The sequence below is a fragment of the Salvelinus namaycush genome, chromosome 1, assembly GCF_016432855.1.
Source record: "Salvelinus namaycush isolate Seneca chromosome 1, SaNama_1.0, whole genome shotgun sequence".
Lineage (NCBI taxonomy): Eukaryota > Metazoa > Chordata > Actinopteri > Salmoniformes > Salmonidae > Salvelinus > Salvelinus namaycush.
This window is the reverse complement of record NC_052307.1, coordinates 21685003-21708580: the sequence shown is the minus strand read 5'-3', so window position 1 is coordinate 21708580 and position 23578 is coordinate 21685003. Positions and strand designations below refer to the sequence as shown.

Genomic DNA, 23578 nt, shown 5'->3' with positions numbered 1-23578 from the left:
TCAGCAGTGCACATAATGGACTTGTTTTGAAAACAAGACATTTTTTAATGATGCATGTGTTTTTGTTTATTTTATAACAAGCTCTGCCTGTAAGCTGCCTCTATTCAAACTGGCCCAAGCAACTGAATTTCTGCCTTCTTTGTCCCCTCTGTGTGTGTCTGTGTACCTGGTGGTGCTGCTTAATGTGTGTGTGTGTGTGTGTGTGTGTGTGTGTGTGTGTGTGTGTGTGTGTGTGTGTGTGTGTGTGTGTGTGTGTGTGTGTGTGTGTGTGTGTGTGTGTGTGTGTGTGTGCGTGCACTCGCTCGCGCTCTGTATGACTCCACCCCTGTGTGCAATCTGTGTGTGTTGGGCTGTGTCCTGGACACTCAGCTCAACAGAAGATGATGCCCATGGAGCAGCACGGTCCGTACCGTCCTCCCTCCGAGGAGAGGCTGTCCCCAGGCCAGCAATCCCCCCTGACGAAAGGCAGCCAGAGGGTGGTCACCCTGGCGCAGCACATCAGCGTAAGCCCCCTAGTTAATGACATGGTGTTCATATTGATCTTAAAGATGTATTATATTTTACTGTATTATATCAGTGTTGCATTTACCATGATAAGGATGATTTCAATACAGTTCTTCTCAGATCAAAGTCTTCTGTAGAAATGAAATGGGGAGCTTTTCTTGGGGGCTGACAAGTGGAAGGTAAAGATCTTGCTGAACGGGTTGGGGATGTGGGAGTATAGAAGTCACTAGAAGTAGGTAGGTTTCCTCCTTGCTGCCTGTCATGTGTCTGACCTGTGTCTGACCTGTGTCTGTGATGTTGTGTGTGGGTAACAGGAGGTGATCACCAAGGACTATACCCGGCAGAGCCAACAGGCCCAGCAGCAGTCCTACCACAGCAACCCAGTCCTGGACCTGACCCGGCCCCTTAGCGCTCCCCATGCCCTGCCTGCCTCCCAGGAGTCTAGCCAGGGACCTCGCTACACTCCAGAGGGGACAGGAGGGGAACGTACCCGAGATGGGTATGGCCCAGGACTGTGTGTTACTTCATGTACACCCTTAGCGGGGTCGACGGTCAGGTGTATATTTTACGCCTGCTACGTTAGGTTACTTTATGTACAATATATCTACTTACATGCTGACTCACGTTCGCGCACATATTGATTTTGTCCATCCAGACACGACCAAGACACGCAGGTTGAACTAACAAAACTAACTCTGAACCAACTATATTAATTTGGGGACAGGTCTAAAAGCATTAAACATTCATGGCAATTTAGCTAGCTTGCTGTTGGTAGCTAATTTGTCCTGGGATATAAGCATTGGGTTGTTATTTTACCTGAAATGCACAAGGTCCTCTACTCAGACAATTAATCCACAGATAAAAGGGTAACGCGAGTTAGTTTCTAGTAATCTCTCCTCCATCAGGCTTCTTCTTCATTGGACTTTATATGGCGGTTGGCAACCAACTTTAAGGTGCATTACCACCACCAACTGGACTGGAGTGTGGACTTCAGTTCAGCTTTCCGTCACCCACGTGGGTATATGCTCCTAAACACCAACGAGGAGATGGGAGAGGTTCTATGTTAGCGCCTGGCTAGGCCGAGGCTCGTTGACGAGCGCGAGCACTTTGGATGCAATGATTGAGTAACATGTATGTGTACATTTATTTTGCAACGCTCGCAGGCGTAAACCGAGCGGTGTGGTCAGCATGTTATGTATAATATATCTACCAGCATGTGGAAATGTAGAAGTTGAATATTAACTACTATACTCCAGTGGCTTATTAGTGTGTGTGTGTCCTAGGTCTCCTCAGCCCAAGGCATCACCTGTCAGTATGTCTGCAGACGGCATTGAGCCAGTGTCCCCTGCAGGAGCCATGTCTGAACCAGAGACACAAGGGGCCTCCTACCCCAACGAGCAGGGAGAGCAGGGGTAAGGCCTCACCCTACCTCCTTCCCTTCCTCACACAGCTAGTAGTCATTCAATCACTCTAACTCACAATGTTAGTTATGTACTCCTTATTGTTAACACATTTTCTTGACAACTCTTGGTAAAAATGTTGGGCTGTATGTTCTATTGTGTGTAGTACAGTAGTTCTCCTGATGCTAACCAGACGTGGATGTCTCCCCACAGCATGGGTTCTCGCTCCCCTCCCAACACCCAGCCCCCAGCCTTCTTTAGCAAGCTCACTGAGAGCACCTCGGCCATTGTCAAGTCCAAGAAACAGGAGATGATCAAGAAGATGACCGTGGTCGGCAGTGACGCTGATTTCAGTGAGTCCCACCCCCACAGTGACCGCATACAGCATTGATACTGTAGTACTGTAGATACTATATTCATTGACAAAGAGAATATGCTTTAAAAAATATAATGTTTCTATTTACAGATGCTGGCCAGCCAGGAACAGAGATTTTCAACATGCCTGCCTCTACCACTGCAGGTAAGATAGAGATTAATTACCATGGGATATTTGTTGTGAGAGGTGGATTACTGTTACTCTCAACCACAATGCTGTTGTATAACGTGCTTAGAGAAGTCCTAGTTTTTCTGTGATTTATGCACCATGGACTGTGCTAGCTAGTTTTGCTGTTATGTGTTCAGGGTTGGGTAGGTTAAATGTAATCTGTTACTAGTTACCTGTCCAAAATGTTTATCAGTAACGTAACTTTTGGATAACCAAAACTCAGTAATGTAATCGGATTACTTTGTTACTTTTAAATTACTTTCCCCTTAAGACATTAAAATAAGATAAAATAATATTACCAATTGAACGACATCTGTTGCAGGATAAATCATGTTAAAGTTTACATAGCTGGCCATAAATGGATGTTACATTTTACTTTATGGGTTGGTTATGTAGGCTTCTTCTAACCAATCGCTTTCTACTACAGATAATAATACGATTAAATGATATCTTTACATTAAAAACCAAAGTCTGTCAGATTGCCAGTCATTCCAATTAATTGAACCCCTTGATCTTCAAGAATAGGACTTGGAATTATGGAAGTATAGATTAGCCAAATAGTTTTAGAAGACATAGCTTGGACTGTAGCCTACAAAAGCCTATTCCTGTTTTTTTCCTGTGATCCATCAAACCCATTTGGTGTGTCATCAGTCTCTGACTTGTGCTCAGACTCGCTCCGGCGGAACAAACTTGCACCTTTTTTCAATGCTGGATTGAATGTCGTTGAGAAAACAGAAAGGTGGAAAATATTTCCCGCGAACATCCTTTCTGAATTTAAAACTAATCCTAGAAGTAATCGTCTAGTTTTTCAAAAGTATCTGTAATCTGATTACAATATTTTGGCTTGTAAGGGATGCTAAAAAATTAAAAATATATATTTTATCCGTTACATGTAATAGTTACTCCCCAACTCTGGTGACTATGACTATGCATCAGCTAGGCTACTCACAGGAGACTGGAGAGCAGTAGCTACATCCTGGGTGTAATCTAAAGTACACCCCACCCTCTCTCTCCTCTGGAGACTCCTAACCTACATAATGCCCACTGACAAAATCTGCGTCTCTCTTTCTCTCTGAGGATATGCTGCCTGGTCTATTCTTCCCCTCTGCTGTTCCACTGCACTCTTTCTCTCTCCTCTTCCTTTTCTTTCCCTGTCTCCTCATTCTCATATTGGCTCTTTTCCATTTCAATTCTATTTCACTCTTTCTTGCTCTATTTATCTCTCTCTCTCCCACTACTCAATGCCTTGGTTATGTCCCTCTCACCCTCTCTAACCTCCCCCTGTCCCCTCTTGCCTCCCAGGACCTGTAAGTATCCGCAGCCACCCGGCTCCTGAGGCATCCGGTAACACCATAGGCCTGGAAGCCATTATCAGAAAGGCCCTGATGGGCAAGTATGATGACCAGGCCGAGGAGCGCCCTCCCTCCTCCAATGCTATTAACTCCATGGCTGCCAGTGTGCATGACGCTAATCCTCTCGCTGACGGACGGACCGAGGACTCTTACTCACTACAAGGTGTGATATTACCCCACAAATCTCCCTCTGTCATAAGCCTCCACTCAGTTACAGGGTAGGGGTATTGTCTCTGTGCATTATATGTACTGGTGTTCATAGCAGGCACTATTTCCAATTATGAAGCCGTAATGTATGTATAACAAATGAAATATTGTATTTAGGCTACTTCATTAATATTTGTTAGACTAGTTTCTCACAGTTGTAACTTCAGATGTATGGAACCTGGTATGTAGATAAATTTGGATATAATTGGTCAATTAACCACAGGGCTGTGTTTTGTTCCCTTCTTCTGCCTGCAGGTGGGGGGAAGCCAAAGGGTAGCGGGCGCTCTAACGGGCGGAAGGCCAAATCCCCCGGGCCGGGCCTGTCAGGGGGGGAGAGACCCTCCTCTGTCCACTCTGAGGGGGATACCAACCGCCGCACGCCCCTCATCAACCGTGTCTGGGAGGACCGGCCCTCCTCCACAGGTACGGCTCCCCTTCTCCCTGCCCATACTGCACCTCTCACGTCTACACCATCTCATCCCCCACTGCTCATATTCAGATGTACCTTTAAACCCTGTGTACTGCAGTCTGCTACCCATGGCATCATGGTCAGCACTCAATGATGTATTGTTGCTGTTCTTCTTCCTGCAGGCCCCACTCCCTTCCCATGTAACCCCCTGACCATGCGTTTCCCCGGTGGCATGCCGGTGTCAGCGCCCTCCCCCTCCTCTGGCCAGCTAGGGGCCCAGGGTCTGGGGCAGGGGCGGGCCTGGGAGGAGGAACCAAAGCCCCTGCTGTGTTCTCAGTACGAGACCCTGTCTGACAGCGAGTGAGAGACCCTGCCATGGAACAGAACAGCACCCGCCAACTATCAACCACCTCCACTGCTGCTGCAGACACACACACACACTCTCCACCCCACTCTACACTCTCCACCCAGGAAAGGAGTGACCTCTTAGCCTCCCATCTCACACTGCTGACTGAGCATCTCAAGCGTTGATGGTGGTGTGCTGAAACACTGCTGCTCAGTGAGTGTGTGTGTGTTGGTGTTTCTGTGTATACACTCACTCCAGGACTACTCTAAAGGACAAATCACTTGTTTTTTTACTTGCTTTCCCTCCCTCTTGCTGGCCTTATCAATACGGACACATCAATTCACTCACTTTTTTGTGTACGTTTCTAGTGTCTTCTACGGATTGTGGATGGGACTTGATACGGCCACATAGTCTGATGCTCATGTGTTTTAATCTGACCTGTTGATGGATTCACTGGCCCTGGACAAGGATGGATGTGTCCTCTGTTGTACAGGAATCCTGCTCTACTCTCTGGGCTCTGTGAGCAGGGCTTCAAGAGAAGCCTGCTGCCTCCATTGACCATCTCGATCTCTCATTCTTTCTGCCAATGATCCCATGGACACGGAGTTAACCACACAGAGCTCTGCATGGAGAGGTCTGCTAGGGAAGTGGACTCCTTCACTGACCCATGTCACTGTGCAGAGGGACAGGCAGGTAGCCAGGCAAATGGCATCCATAGTGTAGTAGAGTACAGTACATTACAGTGGACACTGTGCAGACGGCCGGTGCATTTCTACCACTATCAGATGATGGACAGGAGGGAAAAAACACATTGTTTTTGTGTGTGTGTGTTATTTAGTTTTCTCCTTTTTAAATCAAGTCAGTCCAGTCTTGTGTTTGAAAGTGAGCTGAGACCGTTAGTAATTTTGATGGTGAATTTTGATGGTGTCAGTTATTGTTTCTTATTTGCAACGATTTATCTTGGGGGGTACGTGGGAGGGTTATATCATTGGTTAACAGGGTATACATGCTGTCCATTGCTGATGATGTCATCATACATTTTAAATGTTATTGGAGAACGGTGGCGGCGTATGTTCTCCAGGCATCCAATAGAGAGTGGACTGTGAGTGTGATGGATGGCACTAAGAGACAAGTGACACTTTCCCCATCTTTGTATATGAATCATGTCTATGTGTTTGTTGAGACTGTTTTTGGATGTTAAGCACTTAGTTGTCAATCTGTTCACAATGGCATTTTTAAGAATGTGTGTTTCGGGCAGGTGAGAATGGACTCAAGAAGAGTGTAGAATCCTACTAATAGAAGCGTCCTCCTCCTTTAACATCTGTTTCTTTTGGTCTTGCCACGTACATGATTTAGTGTTCCCGCACTCAAGTGACAATCACAGCTAGTGAAATATTACCTAGTCCGCTTAGTGCGGCTAGAGACCAACCTTAAAGCTGCTTTAGGGCAAATTTCCCGGCATTAGAGTTGGAATGTGCTTGCATTAAAGAGGTGACAAATAAAAGCCATCTATGTTTCTATGCCCCTTGGACCATGGTGGTGCCGGCTGTGGCTGTAGTGTGAGCCCCGGCTGGCCAGCTGGAAGTCCGTCTCTAGGATGGAATGCCTATTGTCTCTAGGAGCTGCCTGTTGTGACGGTCTGACCTCTGAACTTTTACTGTCTAGAGGAAGAGGAGCTCTGCCTCACCAGGCCAGACGCACATTTTTATCTAGACCGATTTTGTACAGTTCTAAGATTCATAGTGTTAAGTGCCATTCATTTTACATATACAGTAGTAGTTACCAAGTGACACGCACATTTTTTTAATGTTTTTTTTCTACATGCCAGGGTTATAAGTGTTTATGCAGGGAAATTTTGAAACCAAGAGCAGATGAAATGTCCTTCTTTTGATGTCTTTTTTTTTGTCCAAATCTGTCACAGCCTTAGCGCTTAACTTACACATGATTTACAATGGGAGCTGCTAACTTACTGTTGTGAATGTTAAGAAATGAAAAGCAGTGTATTCTGTCTGAGGATTGTAGAACTTGCTGCTGTCACATCAGGTTACCATGACAATGGGCAACGACATGGTCAAAGTTGAATGTCCTCTTGCTCTTTGCAGGCTAAGCAATAGCCATATAAAAGGTGAATGCCAAGAAGAAAGATGTAAAAAGGGTGCTGTTTGAAAGGCAATCATATAAACATTGCCCAATTTGTTTTTTCAGGCAACATACCCTCAGTCCTTAGTGAAAGGTATTATATTCTGGCATGGTCCTGATTCAAAGGAGGTTTAAACAGTCCAAAAGTTACTGTTACATTTGTGTGATTAAGTTTTTGTCCATTTTAATGTTGTTGTCCCTGGCTTGTATTGAGTGTGATGGTGTCCATGGCTTGTATTGACTGTTGAAGCCAGAGAAGCACAGCTGTTCTCAGTGTGACTTGTTTAGAGGGACTGCACTGCAGTGTGTTATCCTGTCCACTAGTTAAGAGGGAGTTGAGTTAGTCATGATGGAGACGTGTTAGTAATGAACGTGGAACAGTTGGACAGCTTTCACTCTCCTTCCTCTTCACTGGATTACATCAAGTTTCTACTCTGGCTACCTATTATACTGCTCATGGTTTAGATCTAATCAGTCAAGGTGCAGCTAAATGAAAAGTTTGGAACTGGACCCAACCAACTACAAGGTAACCCCAGCTTTGTATTATAAGATAGTTTGTGTCTTCACTTGTATATCAATTGACTATTCATGAAGTCATTGGGAGAGAGCAAAGTGACAGTAAAGTTTGACGTGACAAGACAAAACCATATCCAGATGTGTTGGCTAAATAAATAGCAGAGGAAACGAGAATAATCAGTTGTTTTAAATGTACTGATGTGTATTTGAATGATTTCTGCTTTTCACTCGTTTCTGTTTGTTCTTACACCGCTTGCTTTGATTATGGTCATGACACTCTCCATGCTAATAGTTAGCATTTCATTTGTGATGAAAGGAATGATTCAAAACGAACGTAAAACAAATTAATCGAAGGGCCGATACGATCCCTGTATTGTCCACAGGTGGTGGTGGTGGGGGGTAGCATTGACATTGAACAATCGTATTGTGCGTAATGATTTGTTTTTTTAAATAATTATAACCCACTGTATAATAGCCAGGATTGTATATAGAACTGAAGAGATGTAAATATTTCTGTGGCTTGCTGCAAGGTTGGTATTTACAGAACAACTATTCACACTGTTTAATTCTACATGCCCACCAGCAAGCTTTGTGGATAGCAGTGTAACAAAAACACTGCCTTAATGTTTAAATAAAAATCTTATTGCCATTGAAACTGATGCTGTTCATGTCTTTCTGTATACTTTGATTGCCATGTATTACATTGTTGCAAATGTGTATGATCACCAATTGAATAGCCTATTTTAAGAAAGACTATTTTAAATTGAGAGGTGGAAAAATAAAAAGACTAGATATGATGCAAACAGCTATCTTGGATCTCAGGAGAGAACCGAAAATACACTATATTGCTGACAAGTGTATAAAATCGAGCACACGGACATGCAATCTCCATAGACAAACATTGGCAGTAGAATGGCCTTACTGAAGAGCTCAGTGACTTTCAACATGGCATCTTCATAGGATGCCACCTTTCCAACAAGTCAGTTAGTCAAATTTCTGCCCTGCTAGAGCTGCCCCGGTCACCTGTAAGTGCTGTTATTGTGAAGTGGAAACGTCTAGGAGCAACAATGGCTCAGTCTCAAAGTGGTAGGCCACACAAGCTCAGAGTGGGAGCCCTGAAGCGCATAAAAATCGCCTGTCCTCGGTTGCAACACTCACTACCAAGTTCCAAACTGCCTCTGGAAGCAACGTCATCACTGTTCGGAACTGTTCGTCCGTCGGGAGCTTCATGAAATGGGTTTTCATGGCCGAGCATCGGCTGGAGTGGTGTAAAGCTCGCCGCCATTGGACTCTGGAGCAGTGGAAAAGCGTTCTCTGAAGTGATGAATCACGCTTCACCATCTGTTAGTTCGACGGACAAATCTGGGTTTTGTGGAAGCCAGGAGAATGCTACCTGCCTGAATGCATAGTGCCAACTGTAAAATTTGGTGGAGGAGGAATAATGGTCTGGGACTGTTTTTCATGATTTGGGCTAGGCCCATTAGTTCCAGTTAAGGGAAATCTTAAAGCTACAGCATACAATGACATTCTAGACGATTCTTCGTTTCCAACCGTGTGGCAACAGTTTGGGGAAGGCCCTTTCCTGTTTCAGCATGACAATGCCCCCGTGCAAAAAGCGAGGTCCAAACAGAAGTGGTTTGTCGATTGTTGTGGAAGAACTTGGCTGACCTGCACAGAGCATTGACCTCAACCCTATTGAACACCTTTGGGGTGAATTGGAACGCCGACTGCGAGCCAGGCCTAATCGCCCAAAATCTTGTGGCTGACTGGAAACAAGTCCCCGCATCAATGTTTCAACATCTAGTGGAAAGCCTTCCCAGACGAGTGGAGGCTGTTATAGCAGCAAAGGGGGGACCGATTCCATATTAATGCCCATGATTTTGGAATGAGATGTTTGACAAGCAGATGTACACATACTTTTGGTCATGTAGTGTATGTTTAAAGCTGATCTAGTTTTAGAAAAATTAACTATCCCAGTCTAAATTGCTACCACATAATATAATGCAGTGGAAACCAGCCGCCACAAGTGGGTGCTAGACTCTTATTATTGGATGTGGTGGTTGGGACAATGAGCTGCCTGCATAGCTTTGCCACACACAGCTTCGCTGACAGTAAACAAAGTACCATAAAACACAGGAGAAGAAATGTCACGTTGACAATCAAATGAGTGGTTAATGAGGGGGTTAAATGCAGTGATCTGAGGTCCAGCAATTATGAGTTAATGAACTATGAATCCCCTGGGGTTAATTGTGAACAATACCCAGAAGTTGTGCTAACAAAGACATGCGTTTCCTGACTGGTAAAACTGAACGTTCTTTTTTTAAACATTTTGCTTGTTCTGGGAACGTTTATTTTTATGTTGCAGCATTTTTATGTTTCTAAGAATGTTTTACTCTGGTTCCGTGAACGTTTTCCTTGGAGGTTTTATTAACAACTTTCAGTGGATGATTCAATAAGAGTTTTAATAACACTGCTAGCTTATTTTGGGTTAACTTTTTACTCCAAGCACAGATAGGACATACGGAAATTAATTTCCACATTTATTTTTTAGTGTGACAGCATCGGTGACATTCAAACCTATAATCTTCTGTTCTCTTTACATGGAATTAGTCCACTGCGGCACCAGGAGGGAGCTAGCATGTCATGTTTCTTTTACAAATACAAGCTGTTCATTTTAATATATTCAAACCATAGAGATAAATAGAGGACTCATCTTTGTATCTGTGCCATTATAGCATCTGTGACTGCATGGGGAGCACCATTGAGGCAATCTCCATTTTGAAGTCCATTTTATTCACGATTGGCTTATCCCTCCTGATGACCCAGTTGGACATGACTCCAACAGGTTCACCTGGAGGGATCAGACAATGAAGTTGAAGTCTCACCCAGTTAACTACATTAAAATAGTAGAACCCCTCAATGGTGCTGCCTATGCTAATACGGCCTTTTGGCCAATAGTGGCCTCTATCATTCTCTATGATTCAAACAGACTCCATTTCAAAGGAAACAAGCACTCATTAAGATCAGGTGTGGCCAATTAGTGTTTTGTTGATGCTAAGAAGGGAATGTATATGTTTTTAAATAACGTTCTTAGAAAGTTCTCTGAACGTTACTAAAGTTTTCTTGTGGTGTTTATGGAAAGTTTTCTTAACGTTCTCAGAACAATTTAAGAACATGACTTTAAATAGAACCATGAGGAAACATTATGCTGAAGTACTGAAATTGCCACAAAAGAACGTTGTTAATGTTCTTGGACCAATTTGAGAATCTGACATTAAATAGAACCATGAGGAAACCTGTTGGAAACACTATGCTTTAGTACTGAAATTCTCACAGAAGAACGTTATTTCTTAACGTTCCCTGAACTATTTTTAAACCAGTTGGAGAATGTTCCTAGAACATTACCATTTTTTTTTTTTTGTAACCGTGTTTGAACTTTTAGGAAACCTTCTGTTAAAGTAATGAAATACCAAGAAATAACTTTTTTGTCAAGTTCTGTAAATTTGCTGAGAATGTTCCAAAGCCAAGCAGAGGTGAAGAATAGTATTGTAAATTCTTGTATGGAGCACTTTCGGATTATGCTAAAATCTAGACTGCTGCTGTCAACATTGGTGAAAAAATGATTGCATCGGAGCTACTAGAGTGCGGCTTTTCCTTTTCTTTCGAAGCACTTTTGGATTATAACAGAGTTTATCTCTAAATAGATGGCTCTGGGTTATACCAACTATTCTCATGTTTATGTTTATCCCTCTGTTGTGCTGAGACTAGCTACAATTTCACAACTGACTGCCTTGTAGCTTTAGAGGAACAAATGAGAGTGGAGCATTTAGTTGTAAAGTCTTGGTTGGGCCCAAGCCCCAGTCACAGCTCCTGTGTGACATCTTAATCATGTCTGGTGCTATTAGCTTCAGTGAGGAAGGAGGTGCTGATGGATTTGTGCTACTGAGAAGACCATGGGGCTCGGAGGCATACACCCAAACCCTTCTACGTGCCCTCTGCCAAACGAGAGAGGCAGAGCTGCTGTTATTTTAATATCACTTGGATATTAATAGGATGGATTTATGGGACAGAATAGTGCTTGAGTTATAGATGCTAAATATTCAAGCTTTGGAAACGACCATGATTGTGCTTATTGTAGAAGTGTTGACTGTAATTGATATAAGCATTTATGGGGAAAGTTCTGCCTTTTTACTTTCAAGTCTATGAGCTTCTCATTTAAATTTTTCCTCTCCTTCTCTCACTCGTTTACTCCTGAAAGTGTAGGGCAGGGCAGAACCTTCAACAGTTAACTAGTTGCGCCACATTTAATGTGACCTTTTCCCTGGCGCTCTATGTCTGGGGAACTTCCTTTTTCCTGTGCTGCTGCTGCTGGAAAAATTATATTCCTTTCCTTTGTGGTGAACACAAAATTAAAATAATGGCCTGTCTTTAATAACAGAGGGGCTGTATGGATTGTTTGTTCCTGGCCCTATCTTTAACTTTGGAGAAGCCATGGGAATGCTGCTGTGAATTTAAGTCAGGTTGTCAACTGCAGCTTTGTGTTCCAGGCTTTTAGGCACTTTTAATCTGCTGAAAATAAAATATTGAGAATACAAGAGGTCATAGTGCACTTTGTGTTTTGGAATTTCGTTTTTTATTCAATTAAGATATACATTTGTCTTTTTAAATTATTTTCTCTTGTCCAAAACAAAAAAAGATGATTGACAGAAAATATACAAAAATATAAAGAGAATGCCTCAATACCACATATACAACAGGAAAGTATTTTACAAGAACAAAATCAACCGTTAGCGAACACTAACTTTAATAATAAGAAAAACAACCAAAAACAGACCCCTAGATTTTCATCACCTCAAACGTACCAATAATGACTTCTCAGATACCTTCTGCACATCACATAAACCCACAACAATCTTTCCAGTGAACTATCTTTCTGTGCAAGCCACTATAATACCTATGGTTCAAACCCTCAGTATTGTAAGTATTCAGAACATCTTAACCCTCAAGAAACCCTCCAAAAACCGCTGATAAAACTGCACAGCCTCTCTCCACTTTCTCTCCTTACTTTCTTCTGTCCATATTCTTGAGTGTACAAAACACACCTTTCTTTGTACATTTTCAACACCTACATTAACTACAGTTTGCATTTTTTTTAAATTGCTCAATATATCAATTAAAAGTAGGGAATACACATTTTCAATGAAATAGAGTAGAGATTTTTTTTTTTTACCTGAGGTAAGATATCTGAATTCATAATACACAGTTCAACATTTACCAGGTTCCATAATCCATATGTATATAAGACAGACAAAAAGAGGTTGTGAGCCAGATCAGGCAATTCTTAATAATCTATATTACATCTTTATTATTTTCCTACATCACCTGACAGCAGTATATAAATCCAAGCCACCCATTTCCTTATCCAGTATATTACAACAGTGTGCTAGAGAGAGTAGCTGTTGGGATTTTTATGGTTGTGTTTACCAGTCTGCCAAACAATCAGGACATCAGAGGTTAGAGCTGTCTAAAAACAGACAGAAATGTTCCTCAGGTTTGCCCAGCTAGTCACAGTATTAACTGGTTAGCTCTGCTCTCCCTCCTCATTGGATCCAAGTTCGGCATTTCCAACTGGCATGTTGTAGTTATGGCAGCGACAAAGAGCATCTCCTTCACCAGAGGCATTCTATAACAGAAACATTGACTGTCTGTCTGCCTGCTGTTTAAGGTGTCTGCTAAGACTCTGTTTCTGACTGGTTGTAGAAAATGGTAAGAGAATGTGATATTTTCCTTTAAAAGACCTTTGTCTATCAGACAAAAAAGGCAGATTCTGGAGTTTATGTCATGGAGATGTGGTTTGGTGTCAAAGCAAGACAGCAGAGCCGCAGAGAGGAGTTCAACATCACTGGAGGTGAAAATGCTCATGACACCCTCAGGACATGTTGTGATGAGAAATATGCACAGTTGTGAAGTAGATCTAATGCAGGAGTCCTTTCTGACAGTTCGATGAGGTTGAGACAAAGACATGACTCACTACTAGGGTGAAACCTCCTTTGATACAAAATCTTTGGTCCAATCTTTCAAATGCTAAGTATTGCATTTCTGTTTCCCCCTCTTTTCAGAATACCCACATCATTTACACAAAGGCTGCTTTTCATGAGTCTGTCTGTGTATTCACACATTTTCCCTTTTGAGCATTCATGAATATGTCATTTCTATAATACATATTGACAGTCAACAAGATGTGTAACATACTACCATCAAGCCTTAATTAGTCATGTTCAACTATCAGAGGTGTGTCTGGAGATGAGACGAGGCTACAGACTGGCAGCGCTTAACTCAATCAGACAAATAATGAACCATGAAGTACAGCTCTTTAAAGGCCTATGTGATTCGCTGTACTTCCCCTACAGTACCCCTAATATATTATGCAATATGACTGTGTGTGTGTGTGTGTGTCCATTCCATAACAGTAGGATTAGCCAGGCAGGGATCAGGTTTAGAGGTCCTCTGTATAGATGATGCAAGGGCTGCTGTCCTCACTGGACTCCAGCTGGACGGTGGAGACAAACCAGCGGCGGGAGCCCGTAGCGTTGTAGTTGAGCGTGGTGCGGTAAGTGTTCTTGGTGTGTTTGGGGTACACAATGGTGGTGCTCTGGTAGTGCAGGGGCCTCTGGCGCGGCTCTAGGTATACCTGTGACTTGTAACTCCTCCAGGTGCAGTTCTGCATGGCAACAACCGTCTCGCTGTAGGACGTCACCGTTGGAACAGGAGCGCAGTACACCTGGTCCCGGTAGTGCTTGTCTGAGTCGTACTTCACCTCAGAGTTACACCTGGGGAGTAGAACCAAAGACATTGGATTAAGTATTGAAGTACCGAAGTACTTTGAAGGGCAAACATGAAGTAACAGATTAAGCAGTAATTGGTATAGAAGCTGATCACTAGATGGCACTATTAAGTAGGGCTGACACAATTACTGTGTAACAGACGGTTATGGATGAAGACTATCATTATTTTTGGGGGGAGGGGCGATCAACTGACTAAAGACCAGAAGGCCGGGCATTCGTGTGGCAATTTGACTTGTAAACTCATAGGTACACTTGCAATCGCTGCCTGGTATTGTGGTGTTAACTGATGTGGCTCATGCAATGGAATGTTTTTTTGTAATGTCAGTTGAGATGAATCAACAAATTTGGGTACACTTCCTTCTTTTACTTCCTACTTTGCAATGGTCGCCAGTCCACCCATTATGCCATCATTGACTTAAATGGAGACACTTGTTCTATTCATTCTATTTCTATGGCAGCACATGCAGTCAGGAGCGAAGGATAAAATGTACTGTATGTCAAAATGTATATACACAGTACCAGTCAAAAGTTTGGACACACCTAATCATTCAAGGGTTTTTCTTTATTTTTACTGTTTTCTACATTCTAGAATAATAGTGAAGACATCAAAACTATGAAATAACACATATGTAATTATGTAGTAACCAAAAGTGACTACCTCATGAAGCTGGTTGAGAGAATGCCAAGAGTGTGCAAAGCTGTCATCAAGGCAAAGGGTGGCTACTTTGAAGAATATAAATATATTTTGAGTTGTTTAACACTTTTTTGGTTACAATATGATTCCATATGTGTTATTTTATAGTTTTGATATCTTCACTATTATTCTAGAATGTGGATAATAGTAAAAATAAAGAAAACCCTTGAATGAGTAGGTGTGTCCAAACTTTTGACTGGTACTGTATATAGATATATTTTTTAAAGAAATGCTATTTGAACGGTTATTACGGTGAACACGGTCATTTGGCTGGCCAATTACCATCATCCAAAATTCCATGACTGTCACAGCCCTACTATTAATAGCAACCCATTCTGTATGTAGTTTGGTGAAGGGTCACTCACTTGATCTCTGTTTCAGGTTTTGGGTTGACCTCGATGCTCTCCCCAAAGAACACAGGGTACATGCGTGCCCTCGGGTCCGTCCCCGTTGAGTTCAGGAGAAGGTACGGCAGCTAGGGGAGGATAGAGGTTTGAGGTTAGGCAGGCCATTCATATAAATCCATCACTTTATCCCGTTAATGTATAAAAACGAACATACTGGTGGTGAGGGGAAGTGAGCTGGCAAGTGAGGGAAGTGAGCTGGCAGAATCGATTCTCAGGTAAGAGTAGGTGTCATCACAGACTGTCCTGCGAGATCACACTACTAGTGCTCTCTACCTAATACAGAGAACAGTTTCTTTGGCTGGCAAAGATGCAGGCTCTGAATCCACATATAACAGGACAGGAACTCACAAGAGGAGTCCTGTGTTATCTCCCCCAGCATTCACACAATACAGCTACAATAGATGAACACAGCCTGGCTAGAAAGAGGAAATGGTGATGTATGTCTACGCAACAAGTAGCAAACAGAACACCACTACTTTTTTCATTCACATAATTACATAGTGGGACAAGGCCATATGAATTGTTACAGTAGCTGTCAATCTCTTTTAACTGAGCCCCCAAGCAGCCTAGTGGTATGCTTCTGAAAGAACTGAAAAAGCCAGCCAGCATGTCTGCCTGTTGTGTAGCTGAGGGGGCTAGTTGAGAGTGACCCTCCACCTCTTTGTGTCCTGAACCTGGGCAACGTCACTGCTCCACCTGCTCAAGCCATTAGAACCGCTCTGCTGCCTCCACTAAATCAACCCCACAGAGAGCCACCAGTCCAGACACCCACACCAGCCCAGCCAAGAGCAGACAAGGCTGACCAGGACAGGAGAGAGGCTACTGTCTGTCTGTCTATCTGTCTGCACTACACAACAAACCCTGTCCCAGAGAGATCACATACATGCTTCGGTTCATTTGATTTCAATTGACTGTAAATGAAGGAAGCCTTGTAGTCAGTGTTGTCAACCTTATGGTACGTACTGTATGCATCTCATCAGAGTATGTAGCCTAGTGGTTAGAGCGGCAGGTAGCCTAGTGGTTAGAGTGTTGGGCCAGTAACTGAAAGGCTGCTGGATCGAATCCCTGAGCTGACAAGGTAAAAATATGTCATTCTGCCCCCCAGTAGGTCTTCATTGTAAATAAGAATTGGAACTTAACTGACTTGCCTAGTTAAATAAAGGTTTAAAAAAAAATATCACGTATGGCTGAGTCTGACAAACGGGTTAGACCATGTCATCAGAGAGTGAAATACTGTCTAGTCTGAACCAGACTTGGTTTACCTGTTACACCCAGCATTCTGACTGAGAAAGACCCTATGAGAAGGCCTCTGCATAGGGACTCTGCTGTCCTGTCCCACCGTCTGCCTAGAGACCAATAAAGTCATAGGCACAAACCCCTACACTGTAGCTACTGCTTCTGGAACCAATTAGCAAATTCTAAATCTTTTGCCAAGTCTATACAGTGCTGCTGTCTTAGCCCAGAGGCACGCACGGATGACATCTAGTCATAATGCCATCCAGACAATATGTTTTATTGTGAGTCCAAGACGTCCAACTAACACTTTTATGTGTAATTACAGGATCTCTCTAAACACAAACTTCCTGGATCAGCTATATCATTCTGTTCCCACCAGCTCTCTTTCTCTCCCTCTCTTTCTCTCTCTGTCATTACAAAGTGTAGATCGAGGAAAGTTGTCACATGTTAAGGTTTGGCTGCACATGTCTCTCCAAACCCATACAATTGCTCTTGGGACAGGTCAGAACAGGCCAAGGGCACAGCAGAGTTGCCACTCAAATCACTGTGCAGCACACAGCTTGTTTTACCCAAACCCCCTAATCGGAACCGGACAAAACCTCACTCTGTAGGCTGTACTGTACCCCAGCTTGCAACTTCAACTCTGCTGAGTATATCACTCTCACTCAGATGAGAGCTAGTGTAACCAATAACCATGCCACCCTCATTGCTGTTAATCCCTGTCAATCTACCTTCATCTGCAAAGTCATTAATTTTCCACTGTGTGCTGCTGTCATCATCATATTAAACGAGTGTGATTGGCATGTCTTCTGTGCTCTGGCAGGAACAGCACCCTCGCTGTTTTTCCAGGGGAATTAATATGTTGGCAGCCTTTGAAAGTGTAAACACTTGTGAATGGTAGGTGGGCTCCAGGCTAGGAGCTCCTCCATCTACAGTAGGGATTAACATTGGCAACCAGAATCGCGGGACTGTCCCGGGACCACTCTTCACATTTCCCGAAAGAAATGTAATGACAAGGGAAATTAAATTTTCACCTAATGTCGCACTACAGCATTTCCACAAAACACACACATAGCACATTATCCAAACAGGTTGTCACATGGAAGCCTTTCGCCTAGCATATATACTTCACACAAAGTCGCCATAAATTGAAAGCACACGCATAATTGACATTGCTGGACTGCACACAAGACCCGAATGCAGTTTAGAGTTCTCATTAGAACTGAAAATGTGATCCCGGTCCTACACCAGCCCGGTGAGCTGATGCCCAGGCCTGGTCCAACATAACAGAAATGAAATGAGACCGAACCCCCCAAAAAAGCCAGATTTTTAGAAAACAGTAAGCTATATTGACTTATACTGTAGAGTAGAGACAAGGAAACAGCCGTTGGGCACTAGAAAAAGCGGTGAGAAAAACTCAGTTTAGTTCTGATCAACTAGTTATGAAAATATTGGAATAAAGTAGGCTAATACAATTGAAGGCATGTATCAAATTCTTGCTTATACTGAAACTTCGAAAGTCATATCCAACCGTTATATGAATTCTTAGCAATAGTCGTGTGTGGTCACCTACATTATATTTTCAGTACCGTTTTGATTGGGACAGCGCCATCGAGCTGTTTTGAGACAAACCGTGGGGACTCTTGTAGATACATCAATCAATGTCACATTTTAGTTTTCACTGATCTCCGTTTGGATATTTGGGAACAATTAGGCTGGGGACATGTTAGCTAAATTGAGGTGAGTGTTAATGATACTCTTTATTCTAGTTTGCTCATATATTAGTTGATCAGAACATTTTACTAGCATGTTATCGGCCAACACGTGGATTTTGCTCTTCTCTCGTGTAGTAGCCTGTCCAACTCCCGACCAAAACCATGTGACTTGTCTGATAATCAATCATTGTGATTTTGCTTCACTGAATCTCTGTCTGTATATTTGGTTAATTGAACTCTAGCTGGACCAGTGGAAGTGGTAGCTCATGTATTCGTTTGCTCATCCATCACTGACTAGAAACATTTAGCATGCAATAATGTAACCTACATCAATAGTATCATTTATCTATTGACTCGAGTAGTAGTCTTATATAGCCTTATATAGAGCTATTTTCCTATCGTCACAATCCCACTGAAACCCCAAATCCTGACTACTTCTCGCATGAAAATTACTAACTTTATATTGTAATCCATAGGTAGCATTATCAAAGCACGTCTCGCCTATGTAGCTTATGTGAAAATAGGCCTATCACATTTCCCCCACTTCTTTGCGTTGTCTCGTATTGCTGCCCATATGAGAGCTTTGGTAGAGAATGTGTGATCACCAAACGGTATGAGAGTAGATATATATTTTTTTAGTTGGTCCCCGTTAAGATACCTTGATATTTAAACAATGTCCTCTCTTCATGTCCCCGTTATTTATGAGCTGATCTGTATAATTATTAACTCGATTTTGCCAAATAGGAGATATTCTGTCATTCGTTGGAGGTTATCTAGCAAGCGTGGTCATTTGACTTTTATTTGACTGCGGTTACAAAGTTTGTATGTTTCGATAACGCTATAGCCTACTCCGGGTGCGCTCTGTGAGTCCCGAGCGCGCTCTTTGTCCATATGCAGTAGCCTAGGCCTACTGCTGAAAGGCGCTGAATTAATTTAGGAACATGATAACGCTCGGGAATTTATGAACGGCCTGTTTCGCAATTCACAACAATGTCATTGGCGATCAAAGTTACACTATCGTTACCATCAGTTTCACTTGCTGTGAAATATTTACATAGTGGCGCAGCCAAGTGTGTAAATGTGGCGCAGTGACAATCTTATTTTGCGAGAATCCTGGCATAGTAACCATATATTGGCTTTAAATGGGCACTTCCAATTTTTGTGGTATTTCCCGGGACTTTCGGGATAAATATAAATGATTACCCGTATTGAAATTTAGTAGATCTTCGGGAAAATGTTAATCCCTAATCTACAGTACCCAGGCAGCTGGACACATACGGAACTCATTCTCCCGGAAGCACTTCTCCACCCACCTAGTCGACCTGGTGTGCAGCTAAGCATAAAACCACATACAGTACAATACACACTCAGACAAAGAGCAACTCTCTCACACACTCGAGGTAGATCACGAGAACATGGAGTAAGGAAAAACTCTGCCCATCATCATCACACAGTAAACTTCTGACTGAGTATAGTAGATGTCCTCAAACTCTAGCATCACTATCAATATCAACACTAAAGCTGGAATAAGCACCTGATGACTCACAACACGAGTCTCCTTTCTGTCCTATACACTAATGCAGGGATATTTATAGTGCTGACTGAGCTCCTTGACTGGGCCACAACACAGACTGGTGAGAGGGACTCTCAGCCTCCCCCCATATGAAGCTATAACAGTGTAATAAACCATTTAATAACGAGAATATAAAGCAGGAGTTTGACTGTGATACAAATAAATGTCTATCCAAGGGGATACTGTTGAACCTGCTCACCCCTCCATTGACAACCTCCTTTCATCTGATATGCTGCTTGTCAAGTTTTCTACAAGTGCATGCATGTCTGCCTACTGCCAGTGCCAAGCATGCACATACGGTATATAAAAGAAAATCACTCAAACTCCCACAAAAAAATGCTTTGCCAGCCTTTTCTAATGGAAGATATATATTTTTTCCATACATATGCAATCCCATTAAAGGTATTGGAACCACAAGCAGAATCAGCCCCAATCAAAGCTTCTGTTTGAAGGGAAACCACAAAGCAGGGGAGTTCCACCAGTCCCCACATCCAGGGGATTAGGACCATATCTCTCCCTTTCAGGCCTCAACAAACCAGTGTCACGCAACTCCCATCTACTGTATTGTACTGTATGTGCAGTTGGCTGCTGGCTTCCCTCTAAAAGCACACATAAATGCCATCTAGACCTGTATGAACATGTTCCTTTGATAGCTAAATTAGGAGTGCCTTGGTAACAATTTTTAAAATATAAATGACCTTTGTTCCTCAGTGGGATTACTACACTTCACTCAAATCATAGCAAACGATTGATACAACTTATTATTTCTAACCAACATTACACAAATTGCATTTCTTGATCAAATAATAATACATCAAATGTGTGTCCTCTCCCAGGTGTGAGGCACTATTCACACTATCTATTTATTGGGGATTTCATGCCGAAGCATGTGCCTGTATGGGCTGTCTGGTTTCCAAGCTGGCATTGGCTGCAGTGAAAGGGTAAAGCCAGGTTATAGTGTAATATTCTGCACGAGCAGCAGCATGGTCGACTAGAGGGCATTAACCTGAGAGTTGTCAGTAATGGAGACCACAACAGACCCAAGGAACTAATCAGATATAATCACAATCACACTCTGTTTTGTCCCCTCACCCATTTCCATTGCTACCACCACACACACTCACAAGGTTAAAGTGTTTACACATTGACCTAGAGTTCTGTTTGTTTCTATGGGTCACTTCAACTCTGGACTGCCAATGAACTTGCAAACTATTCCATCACGAATGGGACAGACAGAGAGAGATGTTTGACATCCGCTGTGACTCTCTTGTAACATTCCTCATTGACTCTTAAGTATGGTTAAATATTCACTCAAGAGGCAAGAACATATCAAAACAATTGGAAATAACCCAGATTGATGCCTATCCCTTTCATGGAACATTAACAGAGAGGGTGTTTTGGACACTGCTTCTCTTGGGGTTTCTGCAGTGAAAAGTTAATTATTACAAATGACAAAATCACCACAAACAATTGAATCCATTTTAACACAGAAATGAGAGAAAGCTAGACCATTGGTTCTATTTCATCCAGTCCTATAGGCTACAAGTATTATAACACATACTACCTACAAGTATTATAACACATACTACCTACAAGTATTATAACACATAATACCTACAAGTATTATAACACATACTACATACAAGTATTATGACACATACTACCTACAAGTATTATAACACATAATACCTACAAGTATTATAACACATAATACCTACAAGTATTATAACACATAATACCTACAAGTATTATAACACATAATACCTACAAGTATTATAACACATAATACCTACAAGTATTATAACACATAATACCTACAAGTATTATAACACATAATACCTACAAGTATTATAACACATAATACCTACAAGTATTATAACACATAATACCTACAAGTATTATAACACATAATACCTACAAGTATTATAACACATAACACTTGTAGCCTATAGGACTGGGTGATCAGATCCTAGATGTTTGATCTGAGGCCTATCAATAATTTATCCATAAACTTGTTTATTATTGTTTGAGATTAATGATCCTGAATCCAAGCAATCATCAAGACATGTCAGAATTCATTCAACTATATGATTTCTAATGATAAGACTGAATCAGAACATGTCTAGGCCTATGCGCTGCACCAGTGAAATTCCAAAAGTAAGAAGAAAACCAGATGTTTAGGAGTAAGAAATGTGCAAATTCATGTATCTGTTCAAAACAAAACAGTTTAGATACTACCATGACGGACACATGGTGTAACAATAAAGTCAATCGGAGGGTACATAGCTGCAATTCCTTCTGGTCTTGCTCAAACAATTTCAGTTGTATTTATTTATTCAGAATTGCGCACTTGTTGCGCACAATGCGCAGAGCCAGCGGCACTTGTAAGCTATCAAAACACATTATCAAATGTTGCTTACCAGTTTGCCTTCTTTGCTCTCCTTTTTATAGTATCCATGGTTCTCGACTGGCGTCGTACAACTCCCGGAGCGCGACTCGAGCAGACCGGGGGACAGCGAATAGAAGGGCGGACTTGGACTCGGAGGGAGTCCCGAATCCGGACTGTCAAGCAGTCCCTCCCGATTCTTTCCTTTCAGACTGTCATCCATAGCTTGTAAATGTAGATGCCCCACCATTTCTGGGAGAGCTCAAAACAAAAACCAGGCAAAGTCACTCAAGGCGATGACGAGCCAACCAATTTTCTTGAAAGACTGCAACCCAAAAGGCGCACAAATCCCGTCATTCGGAGATGGGCAATCCCTGTTCAAATTCTTCATTCAAAACAGATTTCTAAAATAACACATTTGAAATAATATTAGAATATTGTCATTACATTATAAAACCATAACTTCAATTTGCTACACACTAATCGCCAGTGGGCTATAGCCCTAATTCACAAACCTTTGATTTGTTATTATAGCCTAACAGTTTTATCTCCATCAGACGGTCGGTAAACAGTATGTCATCCCAAACAAATACTCTCAAATAATAAATAATTGACAAGCAAGAAACTGAAAGCAAATTCCAGAAACTCCCTGACAACTAACCAGAAATTATATTGTCGTTATATTCTCGATTCAAATACGTTCCAGAAAGCAATGGAAGTCATATAAAACAATATGACTTTATCCCACTGTAACGCAGCAGTCTATCTGGCAGCTACAAGCCGACTGTCTGCGCTGCGCTGAACTGAACAGCCGGATCTCGGAGAGGTCCCTCTTCAATGTGCCTGCCAGCTTTTTTTGCACTTGGAGCCAATCCAGCCCTGATGATCTGGATCAGTTCCAGGCACAGTCGACAGGGCGAGCACGTCCGCACTGCTCCTCCCAGGTTAGTTGGGGCTCTGTGACTGATACTACACTATTATAATATATATATATATATATATATATTAAATGTAACCTTTATTTAACTAGGCAAGTCAGTTAAGAACAAATTCTTATTTACAATGACGCCCTATCGGGGAACAGCGGGTTAACTGCCTTGTTCAGGGGCAGAACGACAGATTTTTACCTTGTCAGCTCGGGGATTCGATCCAACCTTTCGGTTACTGGCCCAACGCTCTAACCACTAGGCTACCTGCCGCCCTACAATACTTTATTATAAAATGGGTGGTTCGAGCCCTGAATGCTGATTGTTTGACAGCCGTAGTATATCAGACCGTATACCACGGGTATGACAAAACATTTAT

The 23578-nt window shown here is 42.3% G+C and overlaps 2 protein-coding genes across 6 annotated transcripts in view; one reads left to right on the top strand and one right to left on the bottom strand.

The window, feature by feature from the left end:
- Positions 1-8072, top strand: part of LOC120065031 (nuclear receptor corepressor 2-like) — a 193882-nt gene extending 185810 nt beyond the window's left edge. Inside the window, exons 40-47 of the mRNA XM_039015724.1 lie at positions 370-503; positions 819-1003; positions 1788-1916; positions 2118-2257; positions 2371-2424; positions 3751-3963; positions 4263-4430; positions 4599-8072. Of these exons, the coding sequence (XP_038871652.1) occupies positions 370-503; positions 819-1003; positions 1788-1916; positions 2118-2257; positions 2371-2424; positions 3751-3963; positions 4263-4430; positions 4599-4780 (1205 nt within the window). The 3' untranslated portion in view covers positions 4781-8072. The remainder of the gene's footprint in view (positions 1-369; positions 504-818; positions 1004-1787; positions 1917-2117; positions 2258-2370; positions 2425-3750; positions 3964-4262; positions 4431-4598) is intronic.
- A 4127-nt stretch (positions 8073-12199) lies between these two features.
- Positions 12200-23093, bottom strand: rflna (refilin A). 5 transcript variants are annotated; one of them, XM_039015387.1, is made up of 4 exons: positions 22935-23093; positions 22308-22677; positions 15322-15431; positions 12200-14247 (listed from the first exon to the last, which is right to left on the bottom strand). In XM_039015387.1, exons 2-4 carry the CDS (start codon positions 22521-22523, stop codon positions 13914-13916), a joined length of 660 nt encoding a protein of 219 aa, XP_038871315.1. In that variant the 5' UTR covers positions 22524-22677; positions 22935-23093; the 3' UTR covers positions 12200-13913. The 5 variants fall into 5 exon arrangements, with proteins under 5 accessions (XP_038871315.1, XP_038871446.1, XP_038871378.1 ...); XM_039015518.1 differs by having other exon boundaries at positions 22308-22534; XM_039015450.1 differs by lacking the exon at positions 22935-23093 and adding an exon at positions 22789-22928.
- Between the last annotated feature and the right edge of the window lie 485 nt (positions 23094-23578).

Bases quoted from the DNA above. Each gene is read 5' to 3' on its own strand.
- rflna (XM_039015387.1), bottom strand. From the start codon at position 22,523: ATGGTGGGGCATCTACATTTACAAGCTATGGATGACAGTCTGAAAGGA. The intron at 15,432-22,307 runs GTAAGCAACATT...ATCCTCCCCTAG, and splicing joins AGAGCAAAGAAGGCAAACTG to CTGCCGTACCTTCTCCTGAA. The intron at 14,248-15,321 runs GTGAGTGACCCT...TCTACTCCCCAG, and splicing joins AAACCTGAAACAGAGATCAA to GTGTAACTCTGAGGTGAAGT.